Source organism: Thermobia domestica, chromosome 11 (assembly GCF_964235325.1).
Source record: "Thermobia domestica chromosome 11, izTheDome1.hap1.1, whole genome shotgun sequence".
Lineage (NCBI taxonomy): Eukaryota > Metazoa > Arthropoda > Insecta > Zygentoma > Lepismatidae > Thermobia > Thermobia domestica.
The window spans coordinates 67368895-67391474 of NC_137464.1; the positions used below are offsets into that span (position 1 = coordinate 67368895).

The 22580-nt window shown below is 33.7% G+C and overlaps 1 protein-coding gene across 5 annotated transcripts in view; it reads left to right on the forward strand.

The window, feature by feature from the left end:
- Positions 1-22580, forward strand: part of LOC145664137 (putative FERM domain-containing protein FRMD8P1) — a 180947-nt gene that overhangs the window by 129801 nt on the left and 28566 nt on the right. For 2 of the 5 annotated variants that reach the window (XM_081730533.1, XM_081730536.1), the window contains exon 12: positions 4569-4670. In XM_081730533.1, coding sequence (XP_081586659.1) covers positions 4569-4670 — 102 coding nt within the window. Of the gene's footprint in view, positions 1-4568; positions 4671-7431; positions 8021-8084; positions 11191-22580 lie in introns of those variants that run through there. The other 3 variants (XM_081730535.1, XM_081730534.1, XM_081730537.1) reach the window with 3 other exon arrangements.

Consider the following 22580-nt stretch of genomic DNA (forward strand, 5'->3'; position numbering starts at 1 on the left):
AACTATAGCAAGGAAGAAGTTTAATTCAGAGTCAATGCGAGATAGATTAGTGAATTATATGAGATGTGAATTATATGATGCGAGATTCTTGAATTATATTGTAAATCTGAATAGAGAGGGGAGGAGTGTTCCATGGTACTTATGGAAGCTGAATATACTACTCATTCTTGCATAGAGAATTGTGGGAAACATTCAAAAAAGGTATACATAATATTGTATCAAAACCAAATGAGTTTTATATGTTATTCTTGAACTTTTTTTTTTTTTTTTTTTTTTTTTTTTTTTTTTTTTTTTAAAGCGGCGGTGAGGAGGAGGTGTATCACTACCTTATTAGTTACTGATTTCAGCTCCATGCAGAGTGAATGATGGTACACCTTAAAGAAAATGTGTGACATATTAAACCAAAATCGAATAGTTGTAATGGAAATAATCGTAAAACATACGTATTTTTTAAATTGGGGAATTACCAATCCTACATGGAGTCTGAATCCACCACTCATTGTTGACTGATCTTAATCCCAAGCACTAAGGATTAAGGAAAAGAGTAAAAGAAAGTGTACATTATATTGTGTCAAAACCGAATAAATATTAGAAATTTTATAGTGGAGCTCTAAGGAAATCCGTGGAGAGGACTTCGAGAGTAAATCACTCCCTGCAGAAAGAATGATCTAGAAATCTCAAAGAAAATGTACGGGATATTAAGCGAAAATCGAACATTTTTTTAAAAAACTACTGTGGAACATATTTTTGAAATTGAAAGAGGGAGAGGGGGTCAATTCACGCTTTCATTCTTGGCCGATTTAGAAAAAATGAAATATTTCAGTTTTACGTCCCACGGTTATGCCGGTTAGGCTAAAGGAGACGGTGATGATGAGTGATGAATGAAATGGTGGAATGAAGAAAGTGGGAGGAAACAGGAGAACCCCGAGAAAACCCACGCACACGTTGCCCGATTTAGATCATAAGCTGTGGGGGATATTTACAATTCCATAAACAAAATATGCGTTTTCTCATAATCGATTTTTTTTTTTTTTTTTTTTTAACGCGGTTTATATTGGAAATTTGTCTTCCATGTACATGTGTAAACTTGCAGCATGGAGAGGATATTATCCGTTTTACCTACTTTGTACTTGATGGATTGCAATTCCTAACAGTAGGGTTATTTCTACAAATGGAAGGAAGGCACAGACTAAGTTTCATTAAAATGGGATAAGTTTTACGCGATTTATTGTGGAACAGACGGATAGTCCATAAACGCCAATAAAGTCGAATCATAGAAGTCTCGCCGACACTTCAATTACTACCTCTTTTCTAATTTTAAAAAGAAAAGTTCCATGCATTCCTTAATAGCTGCTTACTCTTTTCGGACATGAATAAATTGAGGAAACTCTGATATTAGTGAAAATAAATACTGTCTGAGTATTTTTCTCTGAAATAACCCAAAATAGATAGATTGTCCACTAAGTCAGTAGAGCAGAGATAGGACAGTCAGTGCTCTTCCTCTTTGGTTGGGAAGTGCATATTGGCAATCCGGAAATTATGGAGTTGGAATGAAGAGATAGAATGAAAACATGCTTAGGAATGCTGCAAATACAAGTTCGATGTGACTGTAATGATGTTCTTGCATAGATATTAATTCACTTGAACATTCCAATTATATCCCAGCACCTTTAATTTTTTTTAAAGGGAGTAATTCGTTGAGGACTTATAAAAAACAAAAGACAGTTTTGTTTTTTGTTTTTGTTTGGTATAATTGATATTTACAGTTTTATACTGTTTGAAGGATTATGCGACTTATTTTATTGCAGTGCTAATTCTTGAAATGTTTTATTTTTTTCTAATAAAATTACCAGGAATGCTATGCTGTTTTTTTAGTATTTTGGGCTTCATTGATTTTTTTTATTTCCTATCGAAATAAGCTTTGAAGTTTTTTTTTATTATTTGTATTTGTATTTGTATGAATGTATTTGTGTAAACTTCGATTTCCGTATATTTTTTTTAAATGATCATCAGCAACGATTTTTTTTTTTTTTTTTTTTTTAGTGATCTTCAAAGAACAATCGTTTACTTAATATCCTTTTAACCAAATTTATTGAAAGATAAGTGCAAATAATGACTTTTACTTAACAATATTTCACAGTAAAAAGAAAAATAATGTTATTTTGCCTACAATTTGGTTTAATTAATTTTTGAGATGAAGTTTGCATGTAGAGATTAATTTAAGAATATACAAGGTGGCGCGGAGCCGACTGACACATTTTAAAGTTGATATTGCACAGGCACTATAGCTTGGAACAGAAGAAAATAGGATGGGAGATTGGAAGAAAATGGGATGTCATTTTATTGGAATACCATAACAGTAATCATATGTAGCGCGGAACAATGTGTTTTCTGTGTTCGTATTTATTACGAAACGAAGTCAGACATTAGAGTGTAGCGATTGTTCAGACATTACCTGGCATTACGCTAAAGGTCTATTGTAACTGTTACAGTGTTTTTATGAAATGGCATCCTATCCATTTTCCATCCCTCAGCGGCAACCAGCTCCAAGCTATCGCGCCTGCGCAATATTCAACCATGAAATGTGTCAGTCAGCTCCGCGCCTCCCTGTATATATTAAGAGGCTTTTTGTAATACATTATGTGATTTTGTTTAACTTAATATTTTCGATTTGTTGTGTTTTAAATTTAAAAAAAAATCTACCTGAGACATGGTTCACTCTTAATGAGAAATATTGAAAATAAGCGATATTCCAGTGCTGAGAATTTGTGTATATACCTACCTTATTATGCTTGCTTGTAGTATTGAACTACCTTAGCCTACTTGTCCCTGAAGAAACTAATCACAGTGAACGAGCGCATGGAACAACAGCTTGTTTACGACAAAAGTATAAAGAATAATCAAACACGCGTTCATTAACATGATATTTACTTGTAATTACACTGTAAGTAGATGAATATTATGCTATACAAAAGTACTGTCACCACCTGTATATGGGTACATTTTTGATACTAACAATATATGTACAAAGATTCTGCATATATATATATGTAATGTTTTATTTGGTGTACTCAGTTAATAATACTGTTTTGTAATAACACTGACAATTTCAAAAATTCAATTCTCTAACACTTGAGCTAAAAGTGTGTGTATAATACACATGCATGACCTAGTGCACAAATATTGTGTGGGCGTATTTGTTTTCAAGAAATGCTTCAGTTTTTGGTTATGCAAAGGGAAGTTATGTGTTAGTAATTGATAAATTACTAACAACTAAAACTTGAAGAATAGTTAACAAAATAAAGAGAAAATAAGACTGTGTATAGTATATATTAACTTTAAATAATAATAATAATAATAATAATAATAATAATAATAATAATAATAATAATAACAAGAGAGGAATCAAATAAAGGGGAAATGCCTGCTTATTATTTCTCTTAATGAAATAAAAGTTTGTAATGAGATAAAAGATTTAAATAAAGAAGAGATAGAGATTAAATTGCATAATATTCATATTTCTGTGGTTAAATATAAATAAAAGGAACCACCGGGAAATATATATCTGTACAAATAGTTTGTACCTGTCTAAACCACAAGACACTGCAGCCTTTTGCAGTGAGGCATAACATATAAACAAGTAGAAGATTCTCTCATTTACTGTCGAAGGAATTTCATAATTCTTAGATATATGTAAACTCCGAAGAGTTATTCATTTAAAAATTTATTGAAGCTTAGTTGTCACCTAACTGAGCTTGCCTAACTCGAAGATATCAACAAGTTACCTTTTAAGTACACAACTAAAATAATAATAATAATAATAATAATAATAATAATAATAATAATAATAATAATAATAATAATAATAATAATAATAAAATTGTCCTGCATCTTTAGTTATGAAATTAACTGACATAAAACATAATATTCAGCGAGGGTGATAGCTCGCTAAATGCAATTAACTTCCTTGTAGTCGAATTCTGTTAACGAACTGCTTAAATGTAACTTTATTTTTTGGCCAGAAGAGAAAAATGTGGGTTCCATACTACAAAAAACTCATCTGAATTTTTTAGTATTGTAAAGATTTCGAAGGAAAAATGGAATTACAAAACTGCATTTTCTGTGCACTGGACAGTATACAATAAAATTAGTGGCAGGTCATGAAGGAGAGCACAACGATAAAAATGAAAGTTTTATCTCTTTAAACCGAGGAAAGAAAACTTATATAATGCACTAATTTTTGTATACTACAATTAGTACGTTGGTAAGTTGTCTTCCCTTGCTTTGAAATGACGTGTTTTACCGATAAAACTTTATTTTTACTGTTCTGATTTCCTCGAGAGCCGTTTCTGAATGTAACACTGTAGAGTTAACTATAAGATTTTGTGGGCAATGTAAAATTAACATACGGGATCCACAACCAGAAGAAAATTTCCTAATCAAGATAATGGTACCCATTATTGTAATTAAATGTTCTATTCCAAAGAATTGCTTTGAGTATTTGGGTATTTGGGCATTAAGTCTTGATTATGCATGGCTGTCTTCTGTGATGGCTGCTATTCTTGCAGATACCCAAGTTCCCTTAACAATGGTAACGAGACGAGAAATGCCTCAATCTTGTTTAAGCAACAAACTAAGTAAGTTAACGCTAGCTACGTTTGATGAGGATGGTAAGTGAACTCTCCTGAAGTCTATGTCTTTGTCATTATATGTCTTTGTTATCATGTGAATAGTAAATAGCTTGGCTAATTATTCCTTGGTTTCTTGTGTGTGTGTGTTTTTTTTTTTTTTTTTTTTTTTTTTCACACGTTTATTGAGGTTGCATCATGCATATGTTTGGTAGATGTTTAGGAAAACGCCTTCATTTTTAATCCCAAATATAAGAACTCTAGGAATATTGTAACTAGCAGCTCACAGTTTATTAGGTAGATTTAGAAGATTATACACAAATGTAGACATTGTAAAAATAAATTTCTTTCGCGCAATACCAGTGCGTAGGACAGTGTTGAAGAAAGCACAAGAAACTAACGTGTTCCCGTTTACATAGCGGATATTCGACAACTGAAATACAACCAACATATTAATTTATTTAGTACTAGCAGAAGTGTCCATTTTTTGAACGATTAGAATAAGTTTTAATGAATATAAAACAGAAAATTTCAATATTGTAGAAATTGATCCTCTTTTCCCCCCTTCAGAAGAAATATTTTCGAAAACGTTGCAAAAGGATTTGCTCATTTTAAATAAAGAGTTCATGTATCAAATTTCACATCTCCAACTTAAATGGATCCTCACATTCGATTTATTCTGAATAAAAAGTAGGAAATTTTGAATAGAGCTGAAATTGCCCCCTTTTTGAAGTAGAATTTTCAAAAACGCTACAACACGTATTCCTTTATTTTTAATTTAAATTCTGAATTTCACACCTCCAGTCTAAGCGGATTCTCACAGCGCGAATCAGAACTTTCTAAATGAAGAAACGGAATTTTGAATGTTATAGAAATTGCTCCCCTTCAGCAACGAAATTTTCAATTATTTATAGTTGCCGAGTTTCACATCCCTAACCTGAGGAATTCATGATATATATCTTTATCTATATATTTAGGACTGAAAGAAACCCCCTTTATCTCTCTTAGAATACATATTTATAATTCTTTCTCATCGCTTGCTTTCATGAATTTTCTACTCAAATTTCACGTTTTTACTTATAGTACAATAGCGTGGAAGATGATAAATCACACAAGCTAATTGGGACCAGAACACAAGTGTGTTTCTAGAAGCTTAATGAGAAGCCCATATAAGCGATAAATAGTAGACTAATAATTGGTTTAGAGCGCTCTGTTGGCCAACAAGAATAGATGTAGTTTATCGTTTAATCGAATATTGTCAAGTTCAGCGACAATATACCTAACACTATTTTGTGATTGTCTCGTAAGTTTTCATTATAACTGGAACTTTTCATAACGTACTACTTAAATCAGAAACAAGTGATTTAATGTGATTATAATAACTTGGACCGTTATGGTCGTTCAGTATCAAGAACAAAAGTAATAACACTCTTCCGCAATAGTTTGATATTAAAAGATTGTTAGCTAAGACTATTTTAGAATTTGATCATTACTTCTAGGCACAAATACTCCGTTTTTTTTTTTCTCTCCCTTGGAAGAAAGAAAGCATTTCTGCTAGCTAAGTCATGAAACATGATAAGGTTTCTTATATAGAATTGTAGCAGGATTCGTGTACGCATAATGCTGGTAGCTGACGTTAGCTTAATACTTACGAGGACTTAATTTTGTTTTACTTGTTTATTACCTTGTGTTTCCTTTGACTTTCCGCATTGGAAGTTTGACTTCGAGGTAACTATACTTGACAATAATGGATTCTGGCACTTTAGCGTTTGCCCTTCTTGCTAATGACTTTCTGAGATACAACGCAAGAGACAAAACAGTTATATCCACACTTACTTAAGGTTCTATGTAGTTTATCCAAGTCGTCGACTTATTCATATACGGGCTGAGCACACATTTCAGCATATCCGAAGTAACTCATCACATAGATAGACGAATTCAACTTCAACATCTTTGGTACTGTTATTTTAAGTCGTGATGTAAGTCCATATCGATTGCACTAGTATACCAAAGATTAAAAGTTAACTAAGTTGAAATTAAATTGTAATTGTATCCGATGAATGAGAAGAACTCATTGGTAAATTAGTCTTAATTTTCTGTTTACAAATATTAAATTTGACTTTATCGTAATAACATATTAACATTTTTCCCCATTCAATACTATAAGATTATGCTATTTGGCTTAATTTATTATTTAAGAAAGAAATTCTGTAAAAATCTTAGTAAGTTATTGTGGCAAGATTTATAAGGTGAACTAGAAATATTGATTTGTCCGCAGTTCATGCTGATAGAAGCAAATCTTGAATTCCTTGCACTTTTGTTTAAGTATTATTCATGTCTTTATGTTGGTTCTTCAACAATAGCTTCATGTATTGCATTAGTCTTAATTTGCTTTCTGAAATTCTTTCATTTCAAAATTTTCTAATCGTTTATCATTTTTACGTGTTTTAATAAGAATATTATCATGGATATCTTGCAGTTTCTGAGAGTCCCTTACATACCTTTTATTTTTATTGTATATTTTTGTGTCATATTGTTCTTTTTGATTCTGTCCCATAATCTTGAGATGAGTGCATCCTGTATACTAAGTTGCGGATGCACATTCATTGTTTGTGATAAATACCATTTTGAATTATGATAGACAGTTGTATTATCTTTCGCTTCGACATCTAAAAATTAGGATACATATATAAACAATGTAGGAACTATAAGTATGTGTGTATGTTTTCATTTGTCTCGTTCCCAGACATTTGTATAAAAATACACTCCTCCGCAAATGCATTATTACCTTTTTATTTTTTAGATTGTGTATTATGTACAGTTGCTTCCGGATTCTCTTGTAGTTGAATGATTAGCGGATTCATTTTCTGTGCCTGAGCCGAGTTTGATTCTGGTGTGGGGCTCATGTGGTTCGGATTCCTGCACAGCCTATCTCGTATAGCTGCAGAAGGTTACTAAAAACCAAACATCGGATTCTAGTATAACTCTTTAATTTACCAGAATATTTTGTGTTATGCATATTTGCATCACATTTTATGTTACAAATGTTTGTGCTCATCCAAAAAGATATTACTTATTCATCCAGGAAGATATTTATCCTCATTTTTCATGTGAGCTGTTTTAAACCATGAGTACGTTCAGTAGGTTAGAGTATGTAAAGAAAAAAATAAATAAATAAAAATAAAATAAAAATAAAAAAATAAAAAAAGGAACGCTTATATAGCATGTATGTTTATTTTTTGTATATATTTTTAGCAGTCTATCTGTCCTCACACTTTTTTTTTTTTTTTAAATGAATTTGATACAGCAAATCAAAACCGTGTGTCGGTATTGTCAATGTTTATTTTTCTTTATTGCACTTTTCGGCTGTTTTGTTGCTTATGTGTACTTTGTAATGCATTGTGACTTCTGTGAAGAAGCATGTAAAGTTTATGGACATATATCTTTTTCTTTCAGTGTAGTCCAGTAAAAGACACCATTAGTATGCACGCTGCACTGCACCACATCGCAATGCCATGGTTGAATTTAGCTTTTAGTGTTATAAAGTGTTAATTTTCTAATGAAGTTTATAATACAAATTTTACAATATTTCATCACACAAATTATATATATTTTGTATTGTTTTCCACGTTGATGTTCTTATCAAAATAATCATGTAAAATTTCATTTAAAATTATAAGGGAAATTATTAGGGGTAGTCAAATGAAACCTATTAGACGCTTGAAGCGGGAAAAACTAAATGTACTTATTAATATTTGCCCCTGTTGGCAGTATATATATATATATATATATATATATATATATATATATATATATATATATATATATATATATATATCCCACTGTGATTATATTAGTTTGTAAAACTTGAGAACGTGAGCAAAGCTATATATTTTTTTAGGTTACTCTATATTTAGTCCTATCATTCACTTCTCCAACTTCTGGAGTGCTCTGTCGTAGCTATGTGGTAAACGTACGCGCCTTTGCGCGGGAGACTCGGGTTAGATTCTCGGTGCAAGCTCATGTGGTTTGGATCCCACGTTAAGTTGTAGGTCCACGTCACTTATAGCTTCGATGCTTGAAAGGGACGCTAAACTGAAATCCAGCTTCTGAAATACATGGAACTTGCACAATAAAGTAACTAGGGAAAGGGGAGGCAAACGGGGCGTGTGTCCCGGGTGCCGGACTGGGAGAGCGCAAAATTGGGGCAGCGTTTTGGTTTGGTTGGTCAGAGGAGCGCTAAGGCTAGTTCTTGCCCCCGGACGAGAACTAGCGTATGTTAAATTGTAAATATAAAATTGTCAAAATTTAAATAAAGATTTTAATAGATTTGAAAATGACTATAAAATTGTTGTATGTACGCTTCAGTAACGTGTTAGAAACTAACTGCTACACTTTTTAATCGCATCCCGAAGGCCACTTACCCAAAAATGACGTAATTTCTTCAGCCAATAAGCTTAGTGAAAATAACGGCTACTCGACATGTTTCATTTGATTGCGCCTAATGTTGAGTAAAAGAAATAAAAGAACGTAGTTTTCACAAAACTCGAACTTGAAACTGTCGCAGAATATACGTGTTCATAGTTAGTTCATGTGCAGTATTAGTTGATTAAAGAAACATGAATAGAGACAGAGTAGTGCTACAGTTGCTTATATTTAAGATTATAAAAGCCAAGAATAGCAAAATTTTATCAGACTAAATTTCAAAACAGAAAATATACTAAAGCAAACGCCAAAAATATAGGCGGGTTGCGCGCGCACCTTAAAGCTCGCAGTTGTCAACTCTCCCTTGTCATGTGCCACATCCTTCCCCTCAACACGCGCGCGAGACATGAAACCTTGACAGAGACTGAGCAAGACAAATGTAAATTTTGCAAGTGCGTAGGTTGCTAGTTGGCTGTTGCTTTCTCCACCCACTGTTTGTTGCGCGCGCAACCCGTCTATATTTTTGGCGTTTGCTTTATTAATGAAAGATCATCATCTCGCAATGTTTTTTTTCAATCAAAATTTGGAGTATGTTACATGAAAATTCCATTGATTTCAATAAACTAGCTGTTTGTATTGGTTCGAAATCAGGATTTGTTTTGAATTTTTTTTATTCTTGTAGTACTAAAGCATCATTGATAGGTTTACAACCATTTTATTATGAATTTTATCGCGCATATACATATGTACTTGCAAAATGTATATGTATTTTAATGATAAATTGTTCCTATGAAATTTAAGCTGAAACTATAAATTTACTTCTAAATACATTTTTTAACGTGTTTTAAGAGTTTTTGTTAGTAGAGCAAACTATTTCATAAGCAGTATAAGGCTTTTATTTATTGATTTTGGTTTCCAATGTGGTAAAAGATTTGAAAGACAAATAACATTTATATCTTATTTGAGGTATGAATCTAAACCTCGATCATTCAAATAAGGACGTAATTTGCAAACGTGTACCTGGTTTTACTAAAAACGTAATTTGCTTACGGATATTTGATTTTACAAATGCATTTTTTTTAATATTAATAACCATTAAAATCTATCACAGTGTTAGCTAATTAAATTTGTATAGACAGAAATATATATTTTATGCTTTTATTAGTAACATTTAAAAAAATTAAAGTCGTGTATGAAAGAAGTTATCAATCACACAAATGCGATTCAGAATGAATGTGCAGTACGAAAGAAGACCTAATTGCCGAACAAAGGGGAATGATTGAACCATTTTCTGCACATTGTCCCATGCATAAGCGAGGAGTTTCCGTAAACCAAGTATTTCATTTTGAGCTGTATTTCATTTGACCATGTTTAATCTACGATCTTACAGATCTTAATTGGTTTATGCTATAAAATGTGCATTCAGGTCCTTATCTGATTTCAGAAATATATGTCGGAGTTCAGAATTTTCAATGTGTCTTAAAAGTAGTGACGCTTGTTGATTTTAATATGCTGCTTGACAGTTTCCTATAACAATAGCCAGGTTGAGACAAACGAAATAAATAAATAAAATAAATTAATAAGTAAATGCTGTTGATTCAAAATAACGAAAACAAATTCTCTAAAATGAAGTCTAATGTGACAATAGCATACTCTACTGACAGTCATTTAGAATATAAAACACTTCAATATGAAGATTCAATTCCCAGTAGAAGTACTGTGGTTTGAATCTCATATGAAGCTTTAGGTTTATGTCTTATGCAGCCTTGGCCATACAAACAAAACTAATAACGGAACTACTTGATTAATATTATATGCGGTCCAGTCCCGTTTTAGTCAGTGTTTCCGTAGGAATCTTATTCTATGATGAATTATAAGCGTTAGCATTACTGTGATGCTCAGAGCGCTGATACTAAAAATGACATCCCATCACATCGTAGACGTAAATGACATCCCATCATATGAGAGAGAGAGAAATGTTAGCGTTCGGAAACTCCTTGTAAGCAAGCTTTACCCCGACATTTAATATTTGATAAATTTGACACTAATTACGGTAGCTGATTAATGATCTCATTTTTGTCATTTGTGTTATTTAAATGTATTTGACAAAAAAATAAACATGCTTTTTTTCATTTTGGATTGTTTATTTATTTACTTTATGTTATGTTTTAAAGCAAGTATTTCAGTTATATTTATGTTTTGTTTATATTTAGACTATGAAATTAAAGTTGAATTTTGTTCACAACAAATACATGCCAATATTAAATGTTCTTAAGAACCATTTCAATGAAGACTATTATGCTAGGAGACAAGTCATGATTAATTGAAATGATTGCATGCAATCTGTTTCTCTTGTTGCGAGATATCAAATTGTATAAAGCATAAATATATCTTGCGATTTGTTTAGAACGGATACTATTTTGAAAGAAAATCACAAGCAATCTAGACCTGAGCACATATAAAGGGGTAGAAAAGATACAGACGATTAATGTAAAGAATGCTTTCAAAGTTCTTGGACTTTGTTAAAGATCTTTATATTATTAATTTCCATTAACTAACATTACATTTTAGTTTTTCAGTGTAACTTCCATTTAACCGTATGAATTTCTCCCAGCGCGAAACTAAATTTTTGAGATAATCTTGAAGTAATCTTTTCGGAATGTTATTCCATTAGTCTATATCATATTTTATACTACATCATATTTAAGTTCTGAAATCGCAACCACGCAGAGGTTTCTTCATTTCTGAAAACAGATTATACAAGTTGTACTGTAGTTGCTGGGAGCTAGACTAGTCAAATAAGATGGATGTGGACTTATTTCCCATTATAGGTCTTTTTTGTCCTTCATTTGATTTCTTTTAAATCAACTACAAAAGCAGTATATAACAAACGTGATCGATGTAATTCATCCGATCTTAACGAAACTTCGCATTATGATAGAACTCAAGAAGCGTCGCATGCCCATAACATACTATGGTTGCACACCTTTGGTTTCCGAGTTTTTGGCCACCAAATTTGAAGGTACTTTTTATTATTAATGTCAATGAAATCAAATTTCACTAAAACAGATCAATTAAACTCATTCGATTTTGATCAAACTTGGTTGGTGGTAAACCTTTACGAGCTTAATATATATACGAGCTTAGTATGAAATATTATAGTGTGCACACCTTGGATTCCTGAGTAATTCACCATTAAAATTGGGTTTGGATTAAGTGAAATCAAGAAATTTCACCAAACCACACTAATTGATGAAACTCATCCAATACTGACTAAAATTGACATGGAGGAGAACTCGAGAGATTACTCTGCATATAAAAAAGTGGGCAGACTTTGGTTAAGTTGGGGTTTGGACTTAGCTCTGAACCAAAAATCTGCACAATATGATAACTCGTATGTTCCTTAAGCTCATCAGTCTATCACTATTTCAAGTGTAAACCTTTTGTTCTCATATTATTGGACATCAAGTTTTGGGTTTGGATATAGTAAAATTTTCACTAAAAATATCTGCTAGACATGATCTATTGAACTCTCTCTATTTGGACGAAATTTGACGTGATGATAGATATTTATGAACTTAGTATATATAAAATATCATTATGTGCAGATCTTCGTTCTAGAGTTATTTAGCATCAAGGTTAAAATTTGGACATATTTCATTTATTAAGTCCAAATCTCTCAACTCTGATGGCCAAGAACAGGACCCAAAAACCTGCAAAACATAATAATTCATATCTTCACTAAACTAATCAAAATCTACCACCATTTCAGATATGGTAAAGTAGAGACCTTTGGTTCTTGAGTAATTGACCATCAAAATTTGGGTTTGGGTGTTGTAAAGTTTTCGCAGAAAAAATATATTACTAGACGTGATCAATGGAACTTATCCGATCTTGACGGATCTTAGTATGCGTATAAAATATTATGATATGCAGATTGCTCCTGCGCGATACATTTGGTTTCCTATTTATTTACCACCAAATTCGAGCTTGGACTTAACAATCCTGTTGAGGAAAGTAAATGTGTATTTATAATAAAAACTTACAAAAAATCTATGAAGAATATTGTTTTTTCGCTACAGGGGAATTTCATTCGGTGAACAGTACGTAGTTTTGCATTAACATGTTGCAACAATTGTTGGTTTCAATAATCACCATCTTTCTCAATGACTGACCGCATTATTCAGGTAGGAGTTTAATGCCTCTCCTGTAGAACTGTTATGGTTTCGAGTTAAAGAAATCTGTTAGCCAGTTGCTAAAAGAAGCTTCATTATGAAATTCTTCTTTTTCTTCTTCTTTCTGAATTTTGTTGGAGAGAGACCGGAAAAAATGGAAACAGAAGGGGCAAGGATGTCTGGTGAATATGGAGGGTGAGGAAGTGGTTGCCAACAAAGTTCAGCAATCATATCTGTGGTCATTCTGGCCGTATGCGAGCATAAATTATCATGGAGTAACAACACAAGTTTACCAAGTGTTTTGTTTTCAATAGTAAGAGTGAGTTGTCTGTTCAATATACACAGCAGAATTGATCGTTTCTTTTTTGGTAGCAATTCATGGTGAAGAATGCCAGTTTGGCTCACCAAACATACATGATTTTTTTTTTTTTTTTTTTTTTTTTTTTTTGGAAGGTATGCACCATCCTTCGCACAGGGTGTTGCTTTGTGTCAATGGGCTGAGCCATTCTTTTCTCTTCTTTAAGTTCACATTCAGGCACTATTTCTCGTCACTTGTAACAATGTTACCAAGGAATGGTTTCTGCTTATCACAAGGCAGACGGTAATGGGCAAAGACGAATATATGGTTATTGGTTTTTGTTGGTGTTGCCTAACACATGTGGTACCCATATATCCAATTTTTGCACCTTATCCAATGAATGCAAATGGCGCACAATGGTTATGTGATCGCATGTCATAATTTGTGCCAATGCCCGCGTTGTTTGGCGAGGATTATCGTGAACCAATTGATTTACGCGGTTTTCATCAAAATGAGGGTTCATCACATAAGTCGAATTTTCCTTCTCGGGAATGAGAAAACGATTTCCCTGTATTCCTCTCAGTGTTTTATTCTCATACCATCACAAAATCTTTTGGTGGTTCTGCAGCACTAGACCCTCAAACTCTGAGAGTAAAATGTTTCGGAAGTTTTTTTGTTTTTTTTAACCATACTAATTAGCTTTGAAAATGGCCAAAACGAGCTGTTAACATCATATAAACTTCTGTTCGCAACAATCAAACTCTAAACTGAAGAAAAACAATCGAATAAAGAGAAACGAAGGTTTTACAATGCAGTGTTGCGAAACAAGTGAAGAACAGCATAAACTTTTGCACCGACCCAATACGAGGCGCATGTAAAAATAGCCAATAAGTTTTACAGGGAGTTGGCAACACTGGTTAAGTTGAGCATGCATAGAACCATTCCCTAGTCTGTATGCTTGCAACAGAAATAGAATCTTCTGAGTGGAGTGCGTACATGCGAGTAGAAGTAAGGTGAAATGATTGCAATACAAAATCCTTCCAAATGTAAAGTAAGATCTGTGATACGATTCCTGAACGCCAAAGAGCAGAATGCAGCTAACATAATCGGGAATTGTATGCCATTTACGGACCGACAGTGATGGGTGAAGGAAATCCAGGCAATGACGCAGAGAGTTTCGGGAAGAAGTTCAAATGTTCATGACGAGTATAGCGGAAGGCCTGATATTCAAACAGACGATTTGGTGGAATGTGTTAACGAAAAAGTGCAATCCATGCCGGTTCACAATAACTGTACTCGTCAACATTTCCAGAACTGTTTACGAAAACAGTGCATGGAACTGTGACTGACAAGTTTGGTTATCACAAACTATGTGTGAGGTGGGCGCCTAAAATGCTGACAGACGCTCACAAAGAGCAAAGAATGACTGCTGCACATGATTTTTTTTGGCTCAATGAGAGGATGATGAGGATGACATTTTTCTTCATAGTGAGGGGAGATGAAGCCTGGATATTGTACGCCACTGGAAAGTCGAAACAGCGGTCCATGTAATGGCGTCACTCTGGTTCTTTTAAAGCCAAGAAATTCAAACAAACTCCATCAGTTCAAAAAATCATGGCAACTGTGTTTTGGGAATGACTTTAACTTTCGCCTATTCAAGATTCGCCTAATAATCTTAGGCAATGGGATTTAAGATATTAACAAAAGAGAAAGTGTAGGCGAATCTTGAATTCAAGATTTGCCTAATGCGAAATTATGTTGGTATATTGACAAAAAATGACAAAAAAAAAAATGTAGTGTCCAAATTTAATATATATTCAGATGTGTTCAAATTATTAGACCCAACATTCCGTTTCTGAATATTTTACTCTTCTTACAATATTAAGTGAGAAAACACTTTGAACCTAGTCCAAATTACTACTCTGTAATTCTGTTCTAATTTCTTGTGTAGTCATGGAACATATTTTTCTATATCAATAAAAAAAAAAAAAAAAAAAAATATGCGTACGTAACATTCAAATATAAATACTATACAGTGTGTAGGCCTACATCCAAATTGGAAACAAAAAAATGAATGGAATACAAGAAAATGATCTATCACACAAAGATTAATATTTCGTAAGAAATGGCTTATCCTTTATTAAGTTTTTTATCCTTTGTGGCATGCTATGTACAAGTTAAGCACATTTTTGCCTTCAATTCAGCATCATTATACTACAAATTGTCAAACTCCTCGATCAATTAATGTTTGGTTGTAATGTGCGTCTTTAGTTTTTCCTTCATGAAGCTCCAAAGGTTTTCAATCGGCTTCATAATGAAGAATATTTCCTGGCCACGGAAAACACTAATTTCATTGTCCTCAAAAAAATTTTGTCACAGCTTTGGCCCGGTGCTATGGGGTTCCATAATTCATAAAGATGAAGTGTGCGTCATCAAATCAGAATACAGTCTGGAGAAGCAGTTCTTTCTGAAGAACTTGTAGGTATTAGTCGTACTCGCCTCTACTATATACTGTCTCCCAGGCCCGAAGACAGACATCACACCCCTGGCCATGATTGAAGTAAGATGCTTCACGGTTTGTTGGAGACATTCCAATTTGAAATCCTCCCCAGGTCGACGTTGCACATATTGTGAGTATTCATCAGACACGAAGTCACATGAGTCATCATTAAAACACACTATTCTCAAATCATCATCAGTTCCAGGCCTTTTGCCCATTCGAGATGCTTCTTTGCCATGATTGGAGTAATTTTTGGTTTCTTTCTTGGCATGCCTTCTTTTATTTCCTCAGCACAAAGAATCCTTCGAACACTTTCAGGCAAAATGTCTGGCCATACTCAGCTAGTTTTATCCTAAAGACTCTAGTAGTTGCGTTTCTGTTTTTATAGCAAATCTTTTAGTTTTCTGATACCTCTTAGCGATAGCTCTGGTTTTCGCCCACACTTCCCAATCCTACTTTCCTGATGCATTTGTTTCTTGCTCACTGCAACAGAAATTCTACTCACAGATTTTCGCCCTACCCCAACTCTACTAGCAATTTGATTTTGTGTATATCTTCCTTCCGCCAGAAGTGGTTTGATAACTTCTATTTTACGCAGAGAAAGGTCTCTGGCTTTTCCCATTATCCCGCGATTACAGGACTTCACAGAATAAAAGATTAATATACAAGACACGTCACGATCACTTTAAAGCGGCCTATTCGAACTGTTAAACGCTTTGAATGTCGTAACTGCTTACGACTGCAAACCACAACACTTCAGACTAACTTGCTGATAGAAACCACAATACTTGTTTACAACTGAAACACCACTTTCAGAATCCCCTTCGCACTCGCCCACACTAATGTCATCTGCTGTTCAACGATGATATCACCACTTCGACTGTACAGTAAACAAATGAAGGATCTTATATTGGTGGTTTAACCATTAAATTACATGTTCCGTAACTCCAAATTAGGACTGGAACATCAATTTTGCATTTTTCGAGCGTGAGTCTAATAATTTGAACACATCTGTATATATATTTAAAAAAGTACGTATTAAAACAGTATAAGCATAATTATAGTACATGACTAGATATTATATGTTTGTCATCAAGATATGAAAATGTTTCATGAGGTTACAAAGTGTAGTACAGAAAACATAAAATGAAGCAACATAAATTCTAAAAGAGTTTGCATAAGTCATAAAATAAAATTAAACAAAGCACCAAGAATCAGTATAAGCATAATTACGGTATATAAATAGATAGTATATGCTTGACCTCGAGCTGTGATAATGTTACATGAAGTTACACAATGTATCACAGAAAACATAAAATGACTTGACAGAAAACCAACTTAGAGTTTGCATAAATCATAAAATAAAGAAAACGCCAAGAATTACTAGTCACACGTAAATAAAATGCAGTGAGCACTTCATCAACGTACTGGATTATGTCTATTTCTTGTGATTCAGGCCTTCTTTTGAGTTTCACAATTCGTCGATTAAAGCGACAGCACTTTGCTTTTATTGATTTAGTGACGTGTCCCATCTGGAGTTGGTACATTCTCATTTCATTTTCTGCTTGCCTCTGTTTCAAAAGATCTATAAATCTGTATATATATTAGGGTGGTTCATCAGCAGTGGGTTTTAAAAAAGTTTCAGCCACATAACGAGACACACTGTGCCTTACTTCTATTTAATATTGAGAACCTGTGTGCAAAATATGAGTTGGATTAAGCATAATTTAGAATTCCCCCAAAATGTTTACTTTAGTTGATCTTTGAGATTATTATGTATATTTCATGAAATATATAATCAGAGGAAAAGTGAGAAAATATGTATCGTTTTGGATTCTACAAAGGTCGACATTTCTTCGTCGTCGAATATAGAAGACACTGATTATCCTCAATATGTGGTTCCGAATTAGACAAATAGAAGAAATACATATGGAAATTTTCCTTATACACTTTTGACCCCAGAAAGAACTTCAGTACTAGACCGCTTTAATATATCCGAGCAAGACAATGGCAACTATTGGAACTGTGGCTAAATCGACAGGTCTAAACATTGAAGGAAAGACGCTCTCAACAAGTTCAATTTGAGAAAAACCGAAGGAAAAACAGGTAAGAAGTAGGAAAGAGGGCCTTGTCTGCAATGCCTGGTGCTGCCATATCTCCATAGGAGAATTACCAGGAACTTAAGAATGCTTTCAAGGGCAAAGCAATTGTCAGCGATACTGCTGAGCGTGCGATCGTTCCTGCTGCTAATTTTAATAATTGACTAAGGAAAGTCCCAGAAACTGTACCCTCTAAAGTTGGTTGCAAAGCATCGTAAAGATATGCCATCTGTTCAAATGCCATCTATTCAGAAGGTGTTTTTTTTTTTTTTTTTTTTTTTTTTTTTTTTTTTTTTTTTTTTTTTTTACGTGAAATGTGTACAAGTTCGACATGTGTTTTCTTGGACATTACAGTACCAGCATTGCAGATTCATTTAATATAGTATAGATTTACAACATTTCTACTTATGTACAGACATAACCATTTCCTTTAAAATTGGGAAAAACGAATGGATGTACTCAGACAACTTAAAAAATTGTACGCACATAGTGATTTGTTTGGTATCGAAATGTTGTGTATCTGCATATAAGCTGTTTCAAAATTACTTTGAAGATAAAATCATTTTTGGGGGACCCCTAAATTTTGGACTAAGAAGACAAAATTTCGTAAGTGAACTCTTTGTAGTAAGTGGAACAAATTTAAAATGTGTCTTAAGTAGAATAAATACTTTTGGAAAAATGAACCACCCTTATATCTATTTTGGGGGTGTGTGTCTTGTTTATTTTGGAGTGCCATGCTTCCTCTCGATTAATCGTCCTGTCTCCATTGTTATCATAGGCTTGTGTCTTATCTGTCAGGAAAGTAAATGTACACCTATTTTTCGAGTCTGGCATTCCTGCGCTCCATCCGTGGAGAGTATGAGAATTAAATCAATCAAATATTTACTGAGGGGCAAAAAGAAAAGTTTAATCTGAATAAGACATTGCAGAGGGGCACAAGCTGTGAATACGAATAGTGCATAGTGTAAATAAAGAACGACACCGAAAGAGAAAGCCACAAACAGCTGTTAAACTTAGAAAAAAGACTAAAAATTGTCGAAGTGGGAACATAAAACACAAATACAACAAATACGCCGACAACTAAACGTTCACCATGCCACGATCTTGGTGTAGTGGTTAAGGTGCTGGCTTACAAATGCAAAGGTCACCAGTTCGTATCTTTGGTGAAGACATTCTTAAAATTTTTTGTTAATAATACATGCAGCTCATGAGAGATGGGAAAAGAGGTCGTATTTAGTTTTTCGTAGCAATTATTATTGGTAATGTTTAGTACTCATAATACTTTTTGTCTTTGCGTATTCCTTTTATTCTTTTCTTCATTTCAAAAGAGAAGAATATCCGAACAAATGCCACCAAAATTCCTCATATTTTGAATGTAAACGCCATTTGCAATTAGTAAAGAATAAAAATTGAACGTTCCGATGTAGCTGCAATAAGGAAAAAAGAAAAACATGGAAGTGGATCATACTCATGATTATTAAAAATACAATTTCTACATGCCTTACACCTCCCTACCACGTTTCTACGTTAGCAAGTAAGAGGTTTGTGTTTAGGGTAGTCTGGTCAATACGTTTTGCAAAGAGGCCCGGTTTAGCTCTGACGCACCACAGGTGCGAGCAGGGAGCAAAACACTTTTTCCCGCTCCTTCTGTGTGTCTATTTATCTATCTATCTGTATATAAATATAACGCTATTTGTGAATGTCATAACCACCCTAATTTTCAGCGGATTGAGACGAAACTTGGCACAAACATTAATTGTTAAAATATCTTTATGAGTTCGTTAACCAGAATAATCAGATGAAAATGTTCAAAATGGCGGCCCTTCAAACTCTTAAAAACTTCCAAGGGAACCAAATTTCTCCCATAAATAGGTGAAATATTGGACCCGATTAATCGCATAAAGAAGGTTCACGCCCTTTTGCTACGGTCAGCCTTTTTTTTTTTTTTTTTTTTTTTTTGCAGGAGGGGATTATTTTCGTATCGGAACAAGATGATTGTTAGTGATGATATGAAATTACACATTGAAAGTGAAGTAACTTGTGAAACGTGTTTTTTGAAAGAATATTATAATAAATGTGCTTTCCCCTAACACAGAGAACTGTAAATCATGTATTTAGAGTTCGCGAGGGTGAATGACGAGGAGTGTTATTTGATTTGGTTTTTAGTAACACATTGCATTGCAAATAAAAGTAGGCAACATTAGTGGTAAGTAAAACAACAGCAATAATAATAATAATAATAATAATAATAATAATAATAATAATAATAATAATAATAGGTGATGTTTGTGGCAAGGCAATATCTTCCTCAATTCTTCTTCAAACGTAATGATTGTAACGCCATATCTCCCTTACAAACGAAATATTAGCAATTTATATCGAGAGAACGGGAAACTGTTGAGTGATGGGAACAACGTTGGACAGTATGCACTCATAGTACTCAGAAAAATAAGAGATTTCAATGCAAAATGAACGAAGAGTTTTTGTCATGGGTAGTCTTGGAGCCACGGCAGAGCCCTCTTTAGGCAAAATGTCGATAACTTATATCGAGAGAACAGGAGGTGATAGTGGGATGGGACCAACGTTGGACACCGTGGACCCATAAGGCGCATCGAAAAAATTAGGAAGGCGGACGCCAGCCAGCCTTACTTATTTCCACATAATAATATAAAATCATATTGTCGAAATACACACACGAGTTAGCTACTAATATTTCATATTATTATTATTATTATTATTATTATTATTATTATTATTATTATTATTATTATTATTATTATTATTATTATTATCGACAGCATCTTTTCATTATGTGTGCATGTTTGACATGAAGCCAAAGAAAAGATCCATCATTCGTAGAAAGAATAAGAATAGCCAGTCACTTTAATTGTGAACGACAGCGAAAAATACGAAAAGAGTGATTACCTGTAGCGAAAACAAACAATACTTTCTCTCAAATGGATAAAAAATCAAGCCGAAATAGATTCGCACTCGCATGGACGGCGTGAAAAGTCAGTGCTTTGTCCATTTTTTCTTAACTGACTCACCGAACGTGTTTTAGTTACTTACTTATTGCTAATTTTACTTGCTTCACTCGTTTAACTTGCTTTTTCTAATAACTTATAACAACAGGGACACGAACACAGAAACATCGAGGACAGTTAAAAATCATAGATGCTCTCCCGCCGGGAATCGAACCCGGGACACCAGACACCAAAGGCGCACGTGCTAGCCACTAGACCAGAGGGGAGGGCACCGCTCACTTCCTGTGTCGTTAGGGATTACGACCACTGTATTGCCAGCTATCACTTCTGTTGGTTGTATACTATGATCACATGTTTCTTCTTTGCTGGAAGAGTTAAACCTACATTCTATGTAATACATGAGGTATTTAGACCTACATGCTCTTCATATAATGTAATAAAAGGGCCATGCTGGGAATAAGAAAAACAACATTCCTTGGACAAAACGGAAACTATTGGCATCAGAAATATTTATCTACGAGGCATGCGCAGTAGTATATTTCAGAATAGTTACTGTTTAGTTCAGTAAACGAAGAAAGGGGTATAAAAAAACAAATATGTCGCGTCAACGAGATCGACCAGAGTTGACAGGCGGAAGCAGATGTGTAGTAATACAAGAACTTGGTTAAATTGATAATTGGTTCTTTATTCTGTAGTAGATCGTATCACAACTTTACGGGAGAGCAGAGAAAGAGTTACTAACGCTGTCATATAATAAGGTTTAGTAACACGATCATATAGACACAAATGGATGTAACTGTGAGTACTACAACTTGGATTCAACGAAAGCCGTTTAGATATTCAGTGGTTTGCAGGGTTGTATAAGTCACAAAAAGATAAGACACAATACAATTCTTCATACCTCAGCTTCCAGTAACTAGATACATGCAATTTCTGGTTAGATACTGAAACTGCTGTCGGATTTTAATACATGACGTATTGCAGGATACAAAATGGTTTGCATTACTTGTTTGTTTGTAGACAGCTACTAGCTTATTGTTCTGAAAGGTTGTGTATAAACTAGGGATAGCCAATTCCGGAATTATTACTTTTCGGACTCCCGAAGGTAAAACCGGACAAATTCCGGAATTCGGAAAATTCCGCATTCCGGAATTCGGAAAATCCTATTTTTTCGAAATCCGGAGTTTTTCTCAATTCCGGAATTTTCTAAATTCCGGATTCTTTCCGAGTTCCGGAATTCTTCTGAATTCCGGAGTTTAACTGAATTCCATAATTTTCCGAAATCCGGAAAGTGAAAGTTCCGCTTCCGAAAAATGCATTTATTTTGGTTAATATGAATCGTGGCGGAAATAAGTCTTTGAGCAGGTAATGGCGACTGCTTTGAAAGAAATGGGGTGTATGAGAATTCAATCTGTCATATTTGTAGTTTCGCGTGGAGAAAAAACAAACTTGTGAACCAGTGGTTTAAGAA